The sequence below is a fragment of the Rhinolophus sinicus genome, chromosome 13 (genome assembly GCF_057876585.1).
Source record: "Rhinolophus sinicus isolate RSI-liver-muscle chromosome 13, RSI-T2T, whole genome shotgun sequence".
In the NCBI taxonomy this organism is placed as follows: Eukaryota; Metazoa; Chordata; class Mammalia; order Chiroptera; family Rhinolophidae; genus Rhinolophus; species Rhinolophus sinicus.
This window is the reverse complement of record NC_142513.1, coordinates 22,560,598-22,582,828: the sequence shown is the minus strand read 5'-3', so window position 1 is coordinate 22,582,828 and position 22,231 is coordinate 22,560,598. Positions and strand designations below refer to the sequence as shown.

The 22,231-nt window shown below is 38.6% G+C and overlaps 1 protein-coding gene and 1 pseudogene across 9 annotated transcripts in view; one reads left to right on the top strand and one right to left on the bottom strand.

Moving 5' to 3' along the window:
• TPX2 (TPX2 microtubule nucleation factor) overlaps nt 1-22,231 on the top strand; it is a 53,460-nt gene that overhangs the window by 2,559 nt on the left and 28,670 nt on the right. For 6 of the 9 annotated variants that reach the window (XM_019748526.3, XM_074317482.2, XM_019748529.3 and 3 more), the window contains exons 2-5: nt 397-490; nt 12,781-12,952; nt 14,969-15,091; nt 19,265-19,391. In XM_019748526.3, coding sequence (XP_019604085.3) covers nt 12,847-12,952; nt 14,969-15,091; nt 19,265-19,391 — 356 coding nt within the window. In that variant the 5' untranslated portion in view covers nt 397-490; nt 12,781-12,846. The remainder of the gene's footprint in view (nt 1-396; nt 491-12,780; nt 12,953-14,968; nt 15,092-19,264; nt 19,392-22,231) is intronic. The other 3 variants (XM_074317483.2, XM_074317479.2, XM_074317478.2) reach the window with 1 other exon arrangement.
• LOC109456260 (eukaryotic translation initiation factor 3 subunit F pseudogene) lies at nt 521-1,976 on the bottom strand (annotated as a pseudogene).

Genomic DNA, 22,231 nt, shown 5'->3' with positions numbered 1-22,231 from the left:
ATAAAATTGTATGTGGGAACTTTGGAAATTTTTTAAAAATGGTATTTCTACTTTTTTAAAATAAAAAAAGGTAGTAAGACAGACTTTTTTGTTCGTACTGTAAGCATGCCTACTGTTTGTCCTGTTTGAGTAGGATACAAGGGCACTCTACCACCTCTTGGTGTCAGTGTTCCTAAATTGCAGGTTTTGGAAAGATGGCTTTAAAGTGGAAGTAGGTAATATCAAAAGATACCAGGAGACAGCAAATGGACACTAAAAAGTTTTAAGAACACTTTTGCACTGATGAAACAGCAATCTGTTAAGAAGTTTGGCATTTGGGGGGGAATCCATGCTACTGAGAGAGTGGGTATCTAAATACTTTACCACAGAGTCTCATCATCTTTCTGCTTCTTCCAGGTTCTTTAAAAGAAGTACTTTCTAGACTTCAAGATTTCAGAAAAGAGGTGAAGGTGTATATTGCAACTTTGAGTGGACTGACATTAAACCACAGGTAAGGTTATGTCCACAGGAATAAAGGGAACATTAATAAATTATCTTCAAAAGTGTTTAAATAAGTTCAATGTATCTTTATAAAGTAACGTTTTGGAAGACAATTTATTTAATATTGGAAAAGCAAATAAAACAATATAACCCATTATCCCACTTCTCATATAAACCATGGCTAATATTTTGATAGATTCCTTTCCAGTGTTTTTCTGTGTCTATATATGTATATATTTTCTTTTTACGAAAGTTCAGCTATGTTCATTTAGAATCACAAGCAGTTGACAGACTCAGTGTGACTCAAACCACAAGGAGCCATTTCTACTTCACTCCATCCTGAGTCCTAGGATTGGGTTCCCGAATGGCAGGAGTGCTGTTTGGGGCCCCTTCCCAGGTTACAAGTTTCTCGTTGAGGCGATCTGTGACTGTGAGATGGGCCAGGTTGGTCACCATCACAGGTCATTGATGTTGCTGTTGAGCATGGTCTTGATGTCCTTGGGAACTATGTTGGGTACCTGGTTAACCAGACTCATCAAGAAGCGGCCCACGGTATGGCCAGCCAACACCTTTCCAGACAGCACGTCTGCGTACTGCAACACTGCTTAGGGCATCCTGAATGTGAGCTGAGGGCCCTGCCACTGGCTACACGTCACTTGAGAGCCCAATCACCTGGTTGGGGCAAAAACAGGTCTTCATGCTCAGGTCAACTCTAATGCATTCAGTGTCATAATATGCATATTTCACTCTGATCACCCCCGCGGTCCTCCTCAGGACACGCAGTGAAGTGCTGCCATCGGCCTTAATGCTCATGCGGCCGTTCTGGAGCCTCGTGTCCACAGTGAGGTAATTGGGGTTGGGGTTTCCCAGCTGTAGTGCTTATTGATCAGCACAGAGTGCTCCATGATGGCGTGGCCTGAGTGTACCAGCCCAGGACGAGCTCACTGGGAGAGGCTTTCTTGTGCAATTCATACATATTCTTAGCAAATCCCATGTCAACAGCCACCTCATCTTCTGGCTCATTGTGTGGCACTGACAAGCAATTGGTGACTTCCATTGAGTGCTTGTCAGTGGTTCCAGCAGGGTCCCGATAACTCGGGCAGCCCCACATTGCATCGCTCGTAGCTGTCCGTGATGGAGGCCAAAATGACAGGATGCAACTGGATCACATGGTTGCCAGGGAAGGGGCCTGGTAGAGCAGGACCAGCCGGTGACTGTTGGGGTCTGCGCTGCTGCCGCCGGGTCTGGGGATGAGGATGGAGCTGGTGCTGGAGCTGAGGGGGCTGAGGCTGAGGCGGGGCCTGCAGTCTGGGCGAGGGCTGGAGTGGCAGGGGAAGCACTCGCAGGTACTGCTGGTGTGGCCATCTTATTGAGAGGGCTGTATTTGGTTTTAAAATATCATGCACTAAAAACCATTATGTTTTTCACTTAATACTTAGGTTATGAACATTTTTTCATGCCGTTAGAATTTTATGTAACATAATTTTAATGGCTATATGGTATTTCATTATATGGTTCCACTGTAGTAGTTTACCCAGTGAAATCATTGGTCGAAAAGAATGCTTATTTTTAAGACTTTGGTACATAACACCAAATCGCCTCATAAGAAAATTGTGCTGCTTTACCTACCTGCTAACAATGTCTATTCACATAGGCACAAATTTATATTTTAAAAAATATGTAACACATTCACACTGTGCAGAAATCAAAATTATATAAAAAAGATTTGCAGTAGTTAAAAATCTTCTTACCCTGTCACTGTCTACCTCACTCCCTGCCACCTCATAGGTAATCACTTTTTTAGATGCGTGAGTCTACTTCCCAAACCTTTTGAAGGATATAAATCTCTACAAGACTGAGTGATTGAGATTTGATGAGGATTGTAACCTGTAGCCCCACTATCAACGCTTATAAACTTGCAGCTTCTTACTATTGGAACATCAGAAGACTGATATTCCACAAAGATTTCCTCTTAATATTCTACAAAGATCTGTGTCATTATTTGGCCTAGAGGTAAACAGCGTCATTGATTCCTATCCAGGTCCTATTAGTTGTATAAGAGTGAATTATGGATTATAGAGTCTATGGATAAATTGAATAAAGCAGAACTAATTTTGTAGCTCTTCAGAGAGATGATATGAAAATGACAAGTTTTGGAGAGAAATGATAGAAAATATATTTGCTTGAGGTTTCTGGACAGTGACGAGTTACAACAAGTGTCCATGTGTCCTGTGCTGACTTCTGAGTGGACGGTGAGGGATTGTCATTGGATTTTAAATTGACCCAATTTTGGAAGCTTCATAGATCTGTTTCTGTAAACAGATCCGATTTCAACATAGAAGTTAGCAAACACAAATGTGGAAACATAAAGTCCATTAACTTCCTTCAGACTTAGTTTGTGACTTTGATTAACAGTTAAAATTGCACGCTGGATTATGTTGCCATTTATTGACTCTTGCTGATCCCTTATGTCCAAAAAAAAAAAAAAAAAAAGTAGGTGTTTTCTCCCTGGGTAAGATGAAAATAACTCTATTTAACTTGTAGTACTGTAATAGGATCTCTTACCCCTTGTGAAAGTAGGAGAGGATGTCCCTGGGAAATGGCACTGCCTGGGATGGGACCATCTTAACTAACTACACTTCTAAATGAAGTCTTGACTTGCCCTGTTTATTCTATTAAACGACCAGTTGTTTAATTCATGATTTTCCTTCAGTAGAAATAGGCAGGACGATGCTTGAAAGCTGGATAGTGAGTGAGGTGCTCAATTGAGAGCATCTATCACACTAATCTTTGGTTTTCTTAGGAGCTGCTAGTCCACTATTTCATCTCAACCTTAGAATGCACCCTTTTGCCACTTCCCCCACCCGCTCTGAACCTGCACCTTTTGATTTATAGAGCTTGTCAAGGCTAGTTATTTTTGGTTTGAGAGTGAAGAGAGACAGGAGGTGATGGAGGTTGATTTCAGATGACTGTGGATATAGGTTACGTTGCCTCTTTTGCAGTCTTCCTCAATTGTGTACGCACATTTGTTTGCCCTTTCCATTTGTCTCTTGCCTTAGAAAAGGTCAACATTCATCCTTAGCCTATAGAGCTCTGCATGTCTGCCTGTATCTTTTGGGTATCAGTTTCACCAGGAAGCCTGCTCTGACCCTTCTTCACTCTGTTCCTCTTCTCTGCACTTGCATCGTTTATCCTTAGTTGCCCTTGGTTTATTCCCCATTACAGCAGGGATCACACTGTATCATAATTGTATTCTCCATTCAACTGTGAGTTCCTTAAGGGAAGGGATTATATCTATCCTTTGTTGTCATTTTTTGGAAACAAAAAAATAGCTGTATGACGTGGTGGATGGTACTTGATAGGCAGCTTTTAAAAGGAACCTAACTAGTTGGGGACAGGCGTTTTCCTCATGTCTACTGTAGGATTATTGGTCAGAAAGAGCTATTTTTTAACTTACAGTGTTTCTAGATTTGCAGGAGTCTGAAGCTATGGTAGATTCTGATAATTTTGAAATGTGATGCTGATTCTCTTGCTTGGCAGTTTAATTTGTTTGGGGGAATGTGGTTGACGCATATGCTGTTTTTTTTTTTTTTTCCAGTGAGACCTGTTGACAGAAATTCAATCTTGATTAAGGGGTGCAGGAAGGCATCCAGTTCCCACCATGCGTGAGGTTTTCTCATTTAAACAGTTGGCTTTGACCCTGACCTGCTCTATTTCCCACTAGGCCTTGTGCTCTTTAATTTTTGAAGGTTTTACATCCTAATATTTATTATTTATGGGAGAGGCAGTGTGGTGAAATTGGCATAAGCCCGTAGTTGCTTTTGGCTTTGTTCATGTACTTGTGCAGTCACCCTTTACTGAGGAGACTAATGCTTCTCAATGGATATGTATTTACTTATTTGTTCCCATTTTGGGGAAGAGGGGATGGTCTCCTGAGTTGGCCATACTACACCAAAAGATAGTTCAAAATAAGCTTTTTTTTAAAAAAGATTTTATTGGGGGAAGGGAACAGTTCTTTATTGGAGAACAGTGTGTACTTCCAGGACTTTTTTCCAAGTCAAGTTGTTGTCCCTTCAATCTTAGTTGTGGAGGGTGCCGTTCAGCTTCAAGTTGTTGTCCTTTCAGTCTTAGTTGTGGAGGGCGCAGCTCAGCTCCAGGTCCAGTTGCTGTTGCTAGTTGCAGGGGGCACAGCCCACCATCCCTTGTGGGAGTCGAACCGGCAACCTTGTGGTTGAGAGGACGCACTCCAACCAACTGAGCCATCTGGGAGCTCAGCGGCAGCTCAGCTCAAGGTGCCATGTTCCATCTTAGTTGCAGGGGGCACAGCCCACCATCCCTTGTGGGACTCGAGGAATTGAACCAGCAACCTTGTGGTTGAGAGCCCACTGGCCCATATGGAAATCGAACCAGCAGCCTTCGGAGTTAGGAGCATGGAGCTCTAACTGCCTGAGCCACCCCGCTGGCCCAAAAGAAGCTTTTTTTGAGAAGGGGTCCTGTTAAAAATAGTATTTGGGTTTTAAAATTTCAACTAAATAAAGATTGGGCATATTTGGGTTTGAGCCCCTTGCCTTTTAACCCTCACCAATTCAGTGTAGTCCTAGACCTCAAAAGACACGCCTCCTCCTGAAGCTTGAATACCCTCTCTTCATAGTCTCCTTTACTTAGAATATCCACTAAGGCTCAGGCTAACTTCCATCTTATTATGTTGGTGCAAAAGTAATTGCAGTTTTTGCAATTATTTTCAACCTTTTAAAGCACAATTACTTTTCCACCAACCTAATATATATAGTAAAAACTACACGCAAGAGTGCAAACTTAGAAAAAGACAGTGAGGGGCTGTGTTTTACTTTAGGGGAAGATTGAGCTCAGAGCTTTCCTGGTATATTTAGAATAGGGTTTTTAATCTGTCAGAGTGTTTTTTATGAACAACTTGTCAGGGATGCTTAGTGTTTTGTATAGAGCAGAGTTTATGATTTTTGTCTAACAGGTTAGCAAGATTTGGTCACCTACTTCATTTTTGAGGGGATATTTGTAGGAAAACTGTTATAGGGACCCCAGATTTTGGAATCCTACAGACCTGGTCTTAAAATTAGCACTGCTACACTAGTTTGTGATCTTGGCGTAGCTTTGCTTCTCTGAGCTTGTTTCCTTGTTTGTAAAGTGGTGATGATGATAATACCTACCTTCTGTATTGTTAATTCAGGTTAAGTGAGATGATTTATGTGAAGCGCCCGTTAAGGTGCTTGGCCTGTAGTAGACATTCAGTGTTTGGAAGTTATTATTACCTATAAGTGGTTTTGTCTCTTGTGCCTTGACCATTGATATTGACCTATACAGATATCTATATTTAAATAAATATGAAAGGTAGTGGATGGTGCAGTGGATAAGGTCATATCCTTGAGGGCCTATCTGGGTTCAAATTCAGGTCCTGCTACTTCTTAGCTGTGTGACCATGAACTAGTAGTAATCTCTCTGTGCCTCATTTTCCACTTCTGTAAAAGAAAGGTAATAACAGGACCTACTTCATTGGGTTATTGCGAGGATTTAGTGAATTAATACATGCAAAACATTGTCAACAGTGCCTGGCATGTCGTAAGTACTCAGTAACTCATAGCTATTATTATTTTTAACTTGTTTTTTCAATTTTATATACCGTTTTATTAAGTTCATACCAGGAACATTTTATTTTTATACAGAAACATTACAAAAGAGAATGTGGAGTTAGTAGCCAGTGTGTATAGACTGTGTAAGTGGGAAGCATTAGTTCCAAAAATCAAGAGGTTTAACAATTATTGCTGGATTTAAGACTATTTAATAAAAATTCCAGAAAGCCCAGTGTCTTGTAGACTGTAAACAGATTTAGGGGGAAATAAATACTGCTTAACTAGTTTTTTAAACAGAAAAGATACGCATTTATACAATAAAACATATTTAAAGAATATAAAAGTTCGTATAGTGAAAAGTATTCCCCTGACCACGAACTCCCAGTTTTCTTCTCAGACCCAAGAACTGTTAACACTTTTGTGTCTCCTTCCACAATAGTTTATGTATATACAAAGGTATATATGAGTACATATTACCGTTTTCCTCTTGTTAACGTGAATGGGAGCACACACTTCTGCATTAGCTTTTCTCGTTTAATAGCTCTTGGAGCTCATTCTGTACATATAATCACATATGTAGAGTTACCTAGTATTTAAATTACTATTTCATTATACATTTGTGCCATAATTGATTCAACCAATCGCCTATTGGTAGAATTTGGGTTTTCATTTTTTTTACTTTTAAGAACAATTCCATAGTGTACTTTCATATACTTACTTATGCATAAATACATATCTGTAAGATAAATTTCTACATTTGGCAAGATCTCTCAAAAAGAAAAATGCAAATTGCACTCCAAAGAGTGCTACCAGTGTAACTCCATAATTAAAAAAAGAAAAAGGGGTGTGAGGGGTTAAATTTGAATACTTTCCAGGTGGTTTTCAGCAGCATGCTTTGGAGGAATCCTGGGTTTTAGGAGGCTAAGTGGGGTTGTTGCAAGTTACATTCCAGCCTCTTCCCTCCCCCAGCTTTAGTTGTCTTCATTACATTCCTGCCTGGGAAGTGTTCCCAGTGACCTGGGTTAGGCATTAAGATCATGGGAATCCAAGATTTTCCCATGTCTTCCAGCATGTTTGTTCACAAGAATAGGAAAACTTCCTCTTTGCAGAAGGGGAATTTTAGCCACTGTCAGTCATTGGGAAATCTTTCAGTAAGGGTCTTTTGAATAGAAATGTGGTCAAGGAGAGGAAAGGTATCAGTAGGTCAAAAGACAATGGTTATATCTTCTGGCAGTATATTTCATAGCTCTTGAAATGTTTATGGGAAGTAGGTAGGCAGAAAAGTAGAGTGACTTGCCCATTGCCATATATACAGAGAGTGCCAAAAAAAAATGGTGCCAAAAAAAATGTATACACATTTTAAGAAAGGAACACTGTATTAAAATTGTAATACTCAATATATACTGAAAACAAAAGATGAATATAAGTCACGTTTGACTTCTGCAATTAAAAGAGGTGCTCAAAGTGGTTACCATCAGCGTCCAGATACTTCTGATTACAGCGAACTACTGCTTGAGCAACGTTGACCAAAGTGTCCACTTGTATACAGTTTTTTGGCACCTGCGCTATATCTTATAAATGCCAGAGACAGGGCTAGAATCCTGTACTTCTATGTTTGTTGGGATTGTTTTTGGCTGTAAGACAGAAAATGTAACTCTAATGGTTTATGCAAAAAGAGCATTACTGTCTGGAGGTAAATGATTGCTGATATTTGTTCATTAGTAATCAGTAGCTCAGTGATCTCAGGGTCAGTGTCTGTTATGCTCTTGGCCATCCACTCGTGTACACAATGGCTGCTGTAAGTGTAGCCGTACGTCTACCTTCAAGGCAGGAAGAAGGGTGAAGGGAAAGGGCAGAAACAAGGGCTGTAGCTACACCTGGAAAGCAAGCGTTTTCCTGTGAATCCCTCAGCAGATTTCTACTTTCTTCTCATTGGCCAGAACTGTCCTGTGGCTACTCTAAGCTTGAAAGGTGGCATTCAAGGAGGTGACTTCCATTATAGTATGCTTCCTGTTTTTTGGGTTTTTTTGCAACAAAGTATGTCAAGTTTTATTCATGGATTTGTGTCCACATTGACAAAACCACAAATGGCCTCTCTCAAAGGCATCACGAAGGGGATTACAATAGATTAAAATTAATTAAAATCATGTAAATATATAAAAATAAAATGTCACATGACATCGGTAAACTGGGCTACTTTTGTGTTGTTGCTGAATGTCCACAGGCACAAGCTTCTAGATTTCATAGATGAAAGGCTGGGTGAAATTCCTTGGACGTGAGTAATTGTGTAGTCCATCAAAAGGTGTTGACTAGTGTTCTCTGAAGTGGGCATAGCCACATATCGCACAGTCTGTCCTGTGCCAAGAACCATTGTTGAGTAGGTGGATACGACAAAGATACTACTCAATTCAGTGCTGTTAGGTGCGACGTAGGAGCTGAGAACCATACACATCCAGATGAAGTTCAGCAGAAATTGATTCCTCGGTGTATAAGTTCAGGATTGAATGGCAGTCCGTCAGAGAAAATCTGTTACAGTTCCACAGAGACTAACAGGATAATCAAATTCAAGTTCACACTTGAATTGCCTAACAGCCAGTCTCTAGAAATAATTGGTCAGGGCCTACCAATTCATCTTGACAAAATAGTGCTCTTTTAGCTATAGAGTGAAAATTAAAATGGCTGCATTCCACCAACACTGAGAAAGAACCATAGTGGCAGCTCCTTGAGACTTTATTTTCTGGAGGAGCAGAGGGCCACATCTTTTCTAGGGCACCCATACCGGTATTAAGTTCCCCAATACCTAATGTCCTTGGAAAGCTTGAGCTCTTTGAAAATAGATCCCATCTTTTAACTTTTTGCCCATGGCTGTGTGCCACATAGTAGCAGATTGTGCAATCAGTATGGAGAAAATGAAATGACTCGGTCTGAGAACTAAAAAAGAGCTGGGGCTGAAAATCATACTTGGGTTATTACCGTTTGGACCACGTTACCTTGGGAGATCAGAATGTTACGTCTGACCTAGACATCTCTCCAATTAGCTACTAGATATCCAAGTGGATACTTGAGATAGTCCTCTCAGAAGGTACAGGTGCTATACAGAACTGATTTTTTTAGCCCATTCTCTGTTTGTCCTCTCCGTCTCAGTCAATAGCACCATAATCCATCCAACTTCCAACCCAAGAGATGCTAGGATTTACTCCCAATTCCTTCTTTTCTTTATATAGTCTGCCATTGAATCTTCTCACTGTTACCTTTAAAGTTTTTCTCATGTCTGTTCACTTCTCCATGATCAATATCTTGACCCAAACTACCACTGTGTCTCTCCTGGACTTCCACCATAGCCTTGTTAATAACGTGCACCCTGCTTCCAGTTTTGTTCTCTTTCTAGGGCAGCTGGCTTTTGCAGAACACATCCAAATCAAGGAAACGAGTAGAAACAGCAGTCCTAACTCCACAAAGGCAATAAGAAGTTGACTGCTTCCTACTGTTTTGATGTTGTTCAATGAAAAATATTTAACTGTGGCTTGATTTAAGCCATGTTAATTTCTAATTCTCTTTATTCTTATAGTTCATACTATATAATTTAAATATTGTATACTATCTTGTTTATTGAGTGTGAAAGGACTTTAGCTACTGTCTAGATTTTAAATTCCTTTGTGTCTGAGACTATATCTTCTACTTTTTGTATGAGACTTAGTGTCTCATCCTTGAATATTAGTAAGAAAGGAGCTTCGACATCAAACCCGCATGTTATAGCCCTTTGTAAGTGTATAATAACAGCTTATTGAATTAAATTAAATTCTGAAAGTAGAAATGGGGAAGAGTGCAAAATTTAGAATAAGGATAATAAAGAATCCTCTATTCAGGTCAAAAGACTATGGAGAATGGATCTATTTGGAAATATAATACTATTTTCTACGAAAATAGAAACTTTCACTACATTAACATGTTTCTCTAATTCACAGAGTGAGAGGGCAGAGCAATGTGGAAAGCTCGTTATACTGAAGTCAGGAGCCTCATTTTGAGACTTAGTTCTGCCTTTACATAACTGCGCTATTGGACAAGTCGTTTAATCTCTCTTAACTTCCGCTTCCTCTTCTAGGATGGGGATAATAATTGCTGTTTTACAAGATAAGAGTATTAAACTAGTACATATTTAATACTTTATGGTATCTGGCACCTTTGGTAACTGTTTTTACCATGATCATTAGTGTTATTGTTGTGTGATCTTGGAGGGCCCCTTTTTGCATTAATTAATCCCTATCTATTACCTGCAAATATTCGGCATTATCTATGATTCCTCCTAATTCCAAAATTTCATATTTCTACTCTAAGTACCTCCCTTGGGGCATTGACATGACTGCGAAAGTTTATAGGAGACCATGGGAAGACGAAGTTCTCTGGTACCATAGATTGATGTCACTATGTAAACCAAATATGTGTCAGAACAAGTGTTTCGGAGGCACTGAAAACCTTCTAAATTATCCCAGGCCACTGAGAGAAGCTAATGAAATGCTGGCTAAAGCACTCAGCTAGCAGTGAGGTTGGGTGTAACTCATCTTGTGATTTCTCTCAGAGTAGAGCTATAGTGGTATAATACCATAGAGAAAATGAGCAGTGATGGCCGTTAGTGCCCAGAATCAGTGACAGTTTGGGGAACTGGCACACCTCTCTGGTAGCGTCAGTGGGTATTACTCTTCTGAGGAACATTTTCACAGTATATATCAAGAGCCAGCAATTCCATCTTTAAGAATGTATCTTAGGGGAAGGATTATGGATATATACAGAAATTCAGCTCCAAGGATATTCTTCTAGTAGTATCTTTAAAGTGAAAATATTGGGAGAAGCCTAAAAATAGGGGAAAAGTAAATTATAGCACAGCCATCGATGGGATGTCGTTATTCATCGACATGGAAACTGCTTACAATATGTGAAGCAGATGCAAACGTCAATGATCCTATTTTTAAAAGTTTCTATACAGAGGGTGCCAAAAACATGTATACACATTTTAAGAAAAGAAAAAAACTATATTAAAATTACGTTGATGGTAACTACTTTGAGCACCTCTTGTAATTGCAGATGTCAAATGTGACTTGTATTCATCTTTTGTTATTGGTATATATTGAGTATTGCAATTTGTTTCCCCTTCTTCCGCCTCCTCCCCCACTCCATTTCAAGCCGTTGTTTCTCAGTTTAGTTGTGTAGGACACAGCTCCCTGGCCCATGCTGGTATTATGAGTTGTGTCCCCCGCCATGCTGAGGCAGTCTGTCACCGGTCGGCTGCTCACAGCAGCTCACGGCAGCTCACGATGGCTGCCGGCCACTCAGGCTGGCTACTGGCCCCTCATGGCAGCACACGGTAGCCCACGGTAGCCCATGGCAGCCCATGGCAGCCCACGGCAGCCTAGCTCCAGGGAGAGCCGTTGTTCACAATCTTAGCTGTAGAGGGTGCAGCTCACTGGCCCATGTGGGAATCGAACCGGCAACCTCAGCGTTAGGATCACGAGCCTGGTGCTCCAACCACCTAAGCCACCAGGCCAGCCCGTAGATTTTTTTTAAAAATAAAGGCCTTTTTGTGATCTAATTTTTTTATGAGCATGTATTTTTATAATAAAGTAAGGGCTTAAAGAAAGATACTTAATTCAATAGACGTGTATATAAATGTTTACTGATACCTACTTCTCTTCCAAGATCCAGAATACTTTTAAGTACATGTTGTTCCCTGGATGAAGACAAATGGCTCATTGGGTTTCACAGGAAATTATCTGCCAGTGAATGTGGGCGTTAGGCTATTTTTCACACTACTTCCAACTGTTTTCTTAACCGTACAAAGCTGGAGTGGGGGCTGACTTTAAGTCTACACAGGTTTCCACAGGATGGAGTGTACAACTTTGTACACAGGAGTAGGATGGGCCCATATCTTTGACTTGTTCCTTTGACCTAATCTGCATGTTGTGCTTTTTATGTATTTTTTAGTCTTTTCCTTCATGGCCAGTAACAATGTTTTTATGAAAAGTGGGAAAGAAAACCTATACTTGGCAAAACTGCATTGAGCTCTTACTATGTATAAGATACTTACTATGTATAAGATAAGCACCGTGGTGGATGGAGGTATACACAAGTAAAATCCATTTTTTAGGAACTTACAGTCTACTAGGAGAGATGTTTGCATAGTTAACTAATACAAAATTGAAAGGTAAACAAAGCACTGTGGCTTTGGAGAGGCAACAATTATGTATGGTAGGTAGAAATTGCAAAAGAGTTTATAGAGAATTGAATTGGACAGTGAATGATGAGTAGGATTTTGGTTGGTAGGTATAAAATTTATGGTGTGTTCAGAAATTGGGTTATTCGGGGCAAAGAGAGAGTAAATTAGACGTGGTAGTGGCTAGAAGTTAGAAAATGGTAGATAGAGATTGAAAATAAAATAATGAATGTAAAACTCCTAGCACCGTGCATGGCACGTTGTAGGTACTCATTCATCAGATTCCTCTTTCTAATTCCAACATACCTACCTCAAGGAATGTCTTCAAGTTACCCAAAGAGCAGTTAACTTTTAGTTTGATTTGAAAAGTAAGACATATTGTCCAGGTAATTTTTCAGAGTTGCAAATGTGGTAGTAAAAGCAAAGTAGTTGTTACGTAATCAGTACCTTAGTTAATGGGCAGCCAAGTTTCTGACCCATTTCTTTCCTTAGAAGGACCTGTTGCGAAGTGACACAGATACTGGGAAAAACCGGCTCTTCTGCGTTAAGGCAGGGACAATGTCACAAATTAAATTCTCTTATTCCTATGATGCACCCATGGACTTCATCAATTTCACATCTTTGAATGATGAGGAAGAAACCCAAGACGTAGATTCTTGGTTTGGTAAGTGTCTGCTTTCTCTGGCCATTTTGAGGGTTAATGGCTTGCTTTGTAGAAGGGGCTGCCTGTACCAAGATACTCGTACTTTGTCATCCATGATATGAGAGAAATAACTAAAGTGCCCAGTATTTGGGGAATGGACTATAAGTATAAATTGATGTTATTTTGCAGTTAAGAATGACAAATATCAAATATATGGTGATGGAAGGAGAACTGACTCTGGGTGATGAACACACAATGGGATTTATAGATGATGTAATACAGAATTGTACACCTGAAATCTATGTAATTTTACTAACAATTGTCACCCCAATAAATTTAATAAAATTAAAAAAAAAAAAAAGAATGACAAATATTTAAGCTTTAGGGATATATGGGAAAATCCAGAAATCCATATTTCCTTAGAAATATGATGAAACAAAGTTGAGTGAAACTCTAGGACTCAAAAACATGTCTGTAGTGATGGCAGCCACATAATAACTTGCTCTACTTGTCACTGGGCATGGAGTATAATACTACAACTACGATACTGACATACAATTCATCCATCTTACTCAGATTTCCCATTTCGCATGTACTCATTTTTGTTTATGTGTATTAAGTTGTATGCAGTGTTATCACCTGTGTAGGGTCATGTATCCACCAACACAGACAAGATATTGAACAGATCACAAGGATCCTTGTGTGTTGCCCTTTTATAATTACACTCACGTCCCTCTTGCTACCCCTCCCCATTTCATTTTTAAATGGAAGGACTATGCTACTCAGAACCCAATCTCCAGAGATAGGATTGCCTGATGTTGAGTCAAGTGATAAGAGCACAAATCCTGACACCAGGTCAACACTAACTAAGGATGTGGTTATGTTTTTATGTTACTTTGGAGTAATATGTGAGACCAGTGATGTTGCAAGCTGGTAGTTGATGGGGCCTCTTCATTTTATTCTTTCTCATGCCCTTGTCCCCCTTATTAAGAGAAATCAGTATGTGATGGGGACAAAAATGAGTCCATTGCAGCTGCACTTATCACTGATAATGGAGTGTTCAAATGTGATGGCATATGCCATTCTCTTGGAAAAAGACTTTAATGGTATCCACCAGGGAGCCTGAGAGGAGAGGTCTCTTGGAAGTGGTGTGGAAAGAAAGGTGGATAAGAGGACCAGCTGCCCTGCAGGGGTCTCCCCATGGCCTTGCTCCACTGAAACCCTGAGGAAATGGCTGGGTTGTCTGACTCTTTTTTTAAGTGTTTCTTTAAAACAAGAAAGAGAAAATATTAGTATAACAACACTATTAAATACAGTTTGGAAGAAAAAAAATTAATCCCACTACTTTTTCAAGACCACCTTAGTTCTAATACATTACTTTCTAATTCTAAATAATCACATCTTTTTACACAGTTGCAATCAGTGTACATGCACAGTGTTATTGCTGAGGCCCACCATGTTTTTGACACTTCTGTCTATTGGCAGGCTGTTGGTAGAAGAGGCGTTTCACTGCTTTGTGCTGACTTTCATACACAGCAGAACCGAAAATAAAATTTCTTGAGAGGGCCTAGCTCTGTTCCATCCTCACACACCCCACGCTCCCCTCTCACCACCCAGTTGAGGAAGAACCTCATCTCAGATAGACAATAAAATGTCCCTTGTAAGCCCTGCAGATCTTGGTGGCTACAGTTTTCTTTAAGAGGAACATGATGTATTTAGGTGGTAGATAAGGCCGGTTCATGCTTGGACGGTCCTAAATGTGTAGCAAGCGAAGATAAGGAGCTATTCACTGTGCACGCAGAGCCTGCGTGTCACCTTTTCTATAGCACATTGTCAGCGTTGCCAGTGATTTAGTGATAGGTTTTACAGTCTGTCTCTGATGTATAGTGTGTACTCATTTCCTCTGATCACTAGAACTTGGCTTGTACCTGCCCAATGAGTTAGACGTGTACTGAAGCCCCATTTTAAGTATATGGCATTGACTTATTTCACTTCCTTGCTGATTGTGTAGATGATGACACTCTTACCTTTTCACAGAAGAGAAGGCCAATTTGGAGAATAAGTTTCCTGGGAAGAATGGGACAGGAGGGCTTTTTCAGGACAAAACTCCTTTGAGGAAGGCTACTCCTCAGCAAGCTATCGTCACACCTTTGAGACCAGGTAAGAGACAACATATTAGAAAAAAGCTCTTTGGGAGAATGGTGGGACAGCATATTAGGAGCCTGAGGGATCTGGGGGAATTGCCTAAATGCTGTATCACTCGGTTTATTATTGGTGAAATGGGCTAATTCATTTCATGGGGAATGTGAAACTAACGATGTGCTACACGTTTTTAATAATCTCTTGGAACTTAAGTTAACATAGAATTTTACTGCCAGATACATAACTGTCTTCTTTTTATGACAAGATTTAAGTAACTTCTACAGGTCTGGCTGGGAAACAAAATAGTAGGCGAGAAGAAGGTACTGCTTGCCATTGTACAAGAATTCTTTGAGTCATGTTTCTGATTTTAAGAGATGATTGCCATTTAAACTGGTGGTTACTAAATCTGTGGAATATTGTCTATTTGATCAGAACAAAAGAGGCATTCTTTAAGAGGTCATAAATCTTTGAAAATAATTATTTTTTAAAAGCAATAGCTATATTTCAATATAATTCATATCTACAATTCACTTAAAGTGTACATTTCAGTGTTTTTTATAATTTCCCTTCTACTTGCTTTGGGTTCTGTGTGCTTTTTTTTTTTTTAAGTTAAGGTGGCAGCTGAAGTCACTGATTTGAGATCTGAAAGCTTTCTTGTTTTAAATGAGTTTACTGCTATAAATTCCCGCCTAAGTGCTGCTGTAGTGTCATCTGACAAATTTTTTTTTTCTTGATTACATTTTCATTATCTTGGCAACGTATTTAGTACATCAGCATTTTTTTTTATTAGTTTCAGGTGCACAAGACAAAGTAATACTTAGACGTTTATCATTTATATCCCTTACACTGTGTGAACCCCCCCCATCCACTATCCCTCTGACATCGCACACAGCCATTACATTTCCACTGTCTCTATTCCTAATGCTGTACTCCGCTTCTTGTAAGTATATACATACATATATATACATATATATATAAAATTATAGTTGGCATTCATCATCTGACAAATTTGATATGCTGTGTTTTCATTTTCATTCAATTCAAAATACTTTTAATTTCCCTTTTGATATCTTCTTTGACCCATTTTTAAAAATTGAGATATAATGACATATATATAACATTATATAAGTTTAAGAATACAACATGTTGATTTGATATATTTATATATTGCAATGTGAGTAACACCTCTATCGCATCACATAATTATTTCTTTTTTGTTTTGAGAACAATTAAGTTGGCAACTTTCAAGTTTATAATACAGTATTGTTGAGAATAATGTCTGTGCTGTGCACTGGCTCTCCAGGACTTGTCTACTAGTTGCAAATTACTTAGCATGTTATTTGGAAATGTGTTATTTAATTTCCAAATATTTGCAGGGGTTCCAGAAATCTTTTCTGTTGTTGATTTCTTGATGGATTTAATTCCGTTGAGGTCAAAGAACACACTATCTGACTTAAATCCTCTTAAATGTATTGAGACTTGTTTCATGGCGGCCCAGAATATGGTCTGTCTTGGTAAATGTTCTGGGTGCACTTCAAAAGAATATGTATTTTGCTGTCCTTGGGTGGAGAGTTACATAAATGTCAGTTGGGTCAAGTTGGTTGATAGTGTTGCTCAAGTCTATTTCCTTATTGGTCGTCTATCTAATTGTTTTGTCCGTTTTTGAATATGAAAGTGGGGCTATTGAAGTCTTCAACTATTACCGTTGAATTGTCTTTCTCCCTTCAGTTTCGTCAGTTTTTCTTTATGTATCTGGGGCTGTTATTAGGTACATGTATGTTTATAGTTATTACATCTTCTTGATGATTTGACCAGAACGTATTTTTGTAAATGAAGTTTTATTGGAATACAGCCACGTACATTCACTTATATATTATTTATGGCTGTTATATTCTTACTGACTTTTCTGTCAGCTTCTTGTATCAATTAGAAAAGTATTAAATTTCAGACTATAATTATGGATTTATCATTTTCTCCTTGTAGTTTTTGCTTCATGTATTTTGAAGCTCTTATTAGGGGCATCAATATTTAGGTTATGTCAGTTATATCTTGATGAAGTGACCATTTTATCATTTTGAAATGATCTTTCTTATCTCTGGTAATATTCTTTGCTCTGAAATCTACTTTGTCTGATACTAATATAACCACTTGGATTTTCTTTGGATTAATGTTAGCATTGTGTGTCTTCTGTTTTAAGTGCATTTTTTTTAAAGATTTTTTTTTTTTTTTTTATTGGGGAAAGGGGAACAGGACTTTATTGGGGAACAGTGTGTACTTCCAGGACTTTTCTCCAAGTCAAGTTGTTGTCCTTTCAATCTTAGTTGTGGAGGGTGCTGGTTCAGCTTCAAGTTGTTGTCTTTTCAGTCTTAGTTGTGGAGGGCGCAGCTCAGCTCCAGGTCCAGTTGCCGTTGCTAGTTGCAGGGGACGCAGCCCACCATCCCTTGCAGGAGTCGAACTGGCAGCCTTGTGGTTGAGAGCCCACTGGCCCATGTGGGAATCGAACCGGCAGCCTTCGGAGTTAGGAGCAAGGAGCTCCAACCGCCTGAGCCACTGGGCCGCCCCTAAGTGCATTTTTTATAAGTAACATATAGTTGGGTCTTTTTAAAAAATTAATGTGATCACCACTGCCTTTTAATTGGGATAAGTGCCTCTGTTATAGTCTTGACATAATATGTTATCATTTTTGTTTCGATATCTTTTTCTTCCATTTAAAAAAACTTCTTTAAGGAATGAGCCAAATGATTGTTCTCTGGAATAAAAAATGTATGAAATGTATTTTCATGGCCTGTTTTTTCCTGTCATATGTTTCGAGTTTTCTTTTATCAAATCAAGGCTTAGTTCATCAGCTACCATCAAATGCTGTTTCTTCTTCAGCCTTTACTTGATCCTTCTCAGTGTTCTCATAGCACTTTTTTCTGTCTCTGATTCATGATGACCTTGGTAACATCAGAATATTTCATGATAAAATGTCTTGTTCCCCTTTCCACCCCTATACCCAGTTCCATTTCTCAAGTGCTACATCTTTTAACTCTTACTGTTTTAAGTTGTGGCTACACCCATAATGTCTGATAGTATGTTTATATCAGCAATATTTACATTATGATTATGTAAATATTGTATGATGTCAGGTCAGTTAGTGCGATGCTACTGCATTCTTTCTTGGTTCTCCACAGTTCCATTGTCACAGCCCCTGGGCCACATAAAGATGATCCTGACATCAAGGTCAGGTAGATTCTCTTTTCTTGAAGCTTCATTAATTGCTTAAATTTTTGTCATGCTTTAACTTGTTTCATGTTGGACCATGATCCTTGGAAGTTATAACTGCTTTTTTGGGAAGAGCATTATTTTTCTAACTATCTTCTTAATATCTTTTCTGTCTTATTTCCTGGATCTTAGGAGACTCTTGTATTCTTTGTCCTTCATTTTGGTGGAATACATCCTCAGGGAACTTACTAAGATTAGGTACAGGAGAGAACTTTGCGTTCTCGCATGTCTGAAATGTCATCATTCCATCTTCATATACAGTTGAACATTTGACTTAATATAGAATTGTAGATTAAAAAGACTTTTTGACTACTCTGAGGGCACTGTTCTTTTATCTTCTACCGTCCTGTGTCACTGATGAGGAATTCAGCTTATCCTATTTTCCCTACTTCTTAGGTGATTTCTTTTTCTCTATGGGAGCTTTCAAAGTTTTATCTTTTTAAAAGGTCATGAGGATGTGTTTGGGATGTGTTTTTCTGAGGTGGTGCCTTAGGCTGGCAAATGGGCAGAGCCCTGAGTACTTCATTTCTGCTTCAACCAAAGTAGCTTTTATAAATTGGTCTTCTGCGTAAGATTTCACTGGAACTAAAGATCCCATTGATGAGGAGTGCTATATGTATACACACACACATATATATAAAATTTTCATTCTAGAAAATTTTGGTTGATAGTGTTGTTCAAGTCTTCTCAAATAAGCCCTACCGTATTTCTCCGAAAATAAGACCAGGTTTTATATTAATTTTTGCTTCAAAAGACACATTAGGGCTTATTTTATATTACGAACATCCTGAAAAATCATGCTATAGCTTATTTTCCAGTTAGGTCTTATTTTCGGGGAAACGCAGCGTGTGTGTGTGTGTGTGTGTATAAAATGTCCAACTTATTTCCTTGGGATTTGAGTGCTGACTAGTTTTTGCTCTCATGTAGTTGACAACACTTACTACAAGGCGTCAGAGAAAGAAAATCTGGTGCAACAATCCATTCCATCAAATGCTTATTCTTCCCTAGAAGTCAAGGGAACCACCTTCAGAAACACTCAAGCCCAGTCTCAGAGGTAAGATTGTTTCAGGGCTCAAAAGAGATGGTTATATTAATAATATTCAAAAAATACTTACAGGACAGTGTCCCACACTATATTAGACTCTTTATGTTACCTTATTTAATCTTGATAACATTATGGGTTGTAGGTAATATGTTTAATTTATAGATACGGGCTTAGAGGTACTAAGTAGCTTGTCCAAGGCAAGTTTATTTCAGAGCCAGGATTCAAACTGATTACTCTGGTTCCAAAGCCCTTGTTGTTTGCACCATCAACATGGGTTGCAATTTTCATTTATATTTGTATGGCTGTTTGACAGATCCCCCCCCCCCCCCCCCCATTGTAAGTAAACTTCATAAGGGCAAGTATGTAACCTGAGTACCTAAAATTCTGGCAGGAGCAGAAGCTGAATAAATACTTAATGAATGAACAAGTGGATGGATGGCTAGGTTAACCTGTAATCTTGGCACTAGCAATCTCAGAACAACTAATGTCTTTGAATGCTGTATTTTACATCAGTATCTTCCTTTTGGTAACAAAGACATAGTGTTTGGTTGCTGTGAGTCTTAATGTTAGTTGCCTTCAGATGGCACTAATCAAAAAAATATTCAGATTAAATTTTTTACAACTTTGCACCATCTAATAATTACCGTCAATCCAGAGTTTAAATTGCAGGACTGTTTAATGCTTTATATTTTGACGTTGCCTAGAGTATCTTTAAGGAAGAGGAATGGTAAAGTGTTTATAATATTGCTCAGAAATGATGAAATTACCCTTTGCAAAGCCTTATGCTGGCATAAGGGTATCACCTTTTGAGGATGGTATTATACAAGCTTATACTAATCTTTTCTGATAAAGAAGCCCATTTTAATCAAATAATTCTTTGAAATCTCAACCAGCTAGATGTAATATCACAGGAGTCTTAAGAGATTGCTATCGGTTAATTCTATGGTTTCTGGTCCATGCTTAGATTGTGAAGTGGGGCATATAGACAAGGGACCCATTGTCCTATAGGTTCCTTCCGAATCTAAGAAAGTGTTAGTGTCTTGGCCTCTCCATATAGTATATATACATGGTTACTAAAATTGTCCCTTAGCCTGACTGAATTCTAGAATGCTTTTTGGAAATGATGGTAGTACAGGAAGCCACCTGCTCTCAGAATCAGAAGACCTGAATGTTTTGTTTTGTTTCGTTTTGTTTTTTTTTTTTAAGTCAGGTACCCTCTACCATTTAAAACTTCAGCTTATGGAGAATAATTATCTCTCAAGCTAATTGTAAGAAAGGGCCAAATAAGAGAATATGTGACAGTACTTTGTAAATGATACTGCGCTATGAAAATGCATAAGAGATAAAACATCAGTGCCATTTATCTCAGATCAGAGATTTATCTTAGTCCAGAGATGCCTAATCTAGAAAGGAACAGCAGATGGAGTAGGATGGTGTAGACAATCATACCAATTCCCTACTATTTTATTTTCACACTGTTTCGATGGATAGGCTAAAAGTGATCAAAACTCCTTTTATGAGGAATAGTTACAAGTCAACAACGCTGTAGTCTGTAATAATCATTTTTCCATGGAGCTGTCATTTTTCCACAAATATGTGTTTTAATTTTTTGGAATCTCATCCCTTAGCCATTTCTCCCTAAAGACACCCAGCAATTCTTCTTTTCATTTTATAACCTCATTGTATGTTAAATTTAACTAATGATCAAAAATGGTCATGTCTTTATGTGCTTTGCTCTTTCTAATTTTTATGATCCCCAGTCTATTTTTAAAAATTAACTAATTTTATTGGGGTATAATTTGCATATAGTAAAATGTACAGATCTTGAGTGTACAGTCTGAATAGTTTTGACAAATATGTACCATCATGACAACACTACAGTCAAAATACATAGAACATTTCCATCACCTCAGAAAGTTCCCTCAGCCATGCCTCTTTACAGTCATCCTTACTAATTCTACCTTCTCCCACCCAGAAGCAACCCCTGTTCTGATTTCTGTCACCATAGATTAATTTTGCCTGTTGTAGAGATTTTTATCAATGGAATTATATAATGTGTATTCTTTTATATCTGATTTCTTTCACTTAGCATGTGCTTTTGAGATTCATCGATGTCATTGTGTGTATTAGTATTTTGTTGCTTTTTATTGCTGATAATAAATTTTATTGAATGGATGTAACACAATTTATCCATTTGCCAGTTGATGGACATTTGAGGCTATTGTGAATAAAGCTGCTATGAGTAGTTGTTTATAGGTCTTTGCAAGGACATGTGTTTCTCTTGGGCAATACTATTAAGTGTATGTTTATAAGAAACAGCCAGGTGTTTTCCAAAATAACTATACTGTTTTACATTCCCACTAGCAATATATGAGAGTTTTAGTTACTCCACATCCTAGCCAACATTTGGTATTGTATCTTTTTACTGGTATTTCATTGTGTTATTAACTTGCATTTTCTGATGACTAAAGATGTGAATCACGTTTTCATGTAATTATTGGCCACTCATATATAGCTGCTGCTTTTTTCTTGTTAAGGAGGGCACAGCTCACAGTGGCCCATGTGGGGATTGAACTGGCAACTTTGGTGTTATTAGCATCACTCTAACCAACTGAGCTAACCGGCCACCCATAGCTGCTGCCTTTTCAGTCTGGCTCCCTGGAGTCCCCCCTGTGCCTGCAAAAGTCAGTGGTCAGCCAAGACTTTGACTAGAGTTTATACTCAGGTTTAAGTGTTCATCCTCTCTGTGGTTCTCTTGCCTCTGGAGTTTTTTTTTCCCCTTAATTTTTATAAGAGTTTATTTGAGCCAAACTGACGACTGCTACGGAGAGCAAGCTCTCAAATGCTCC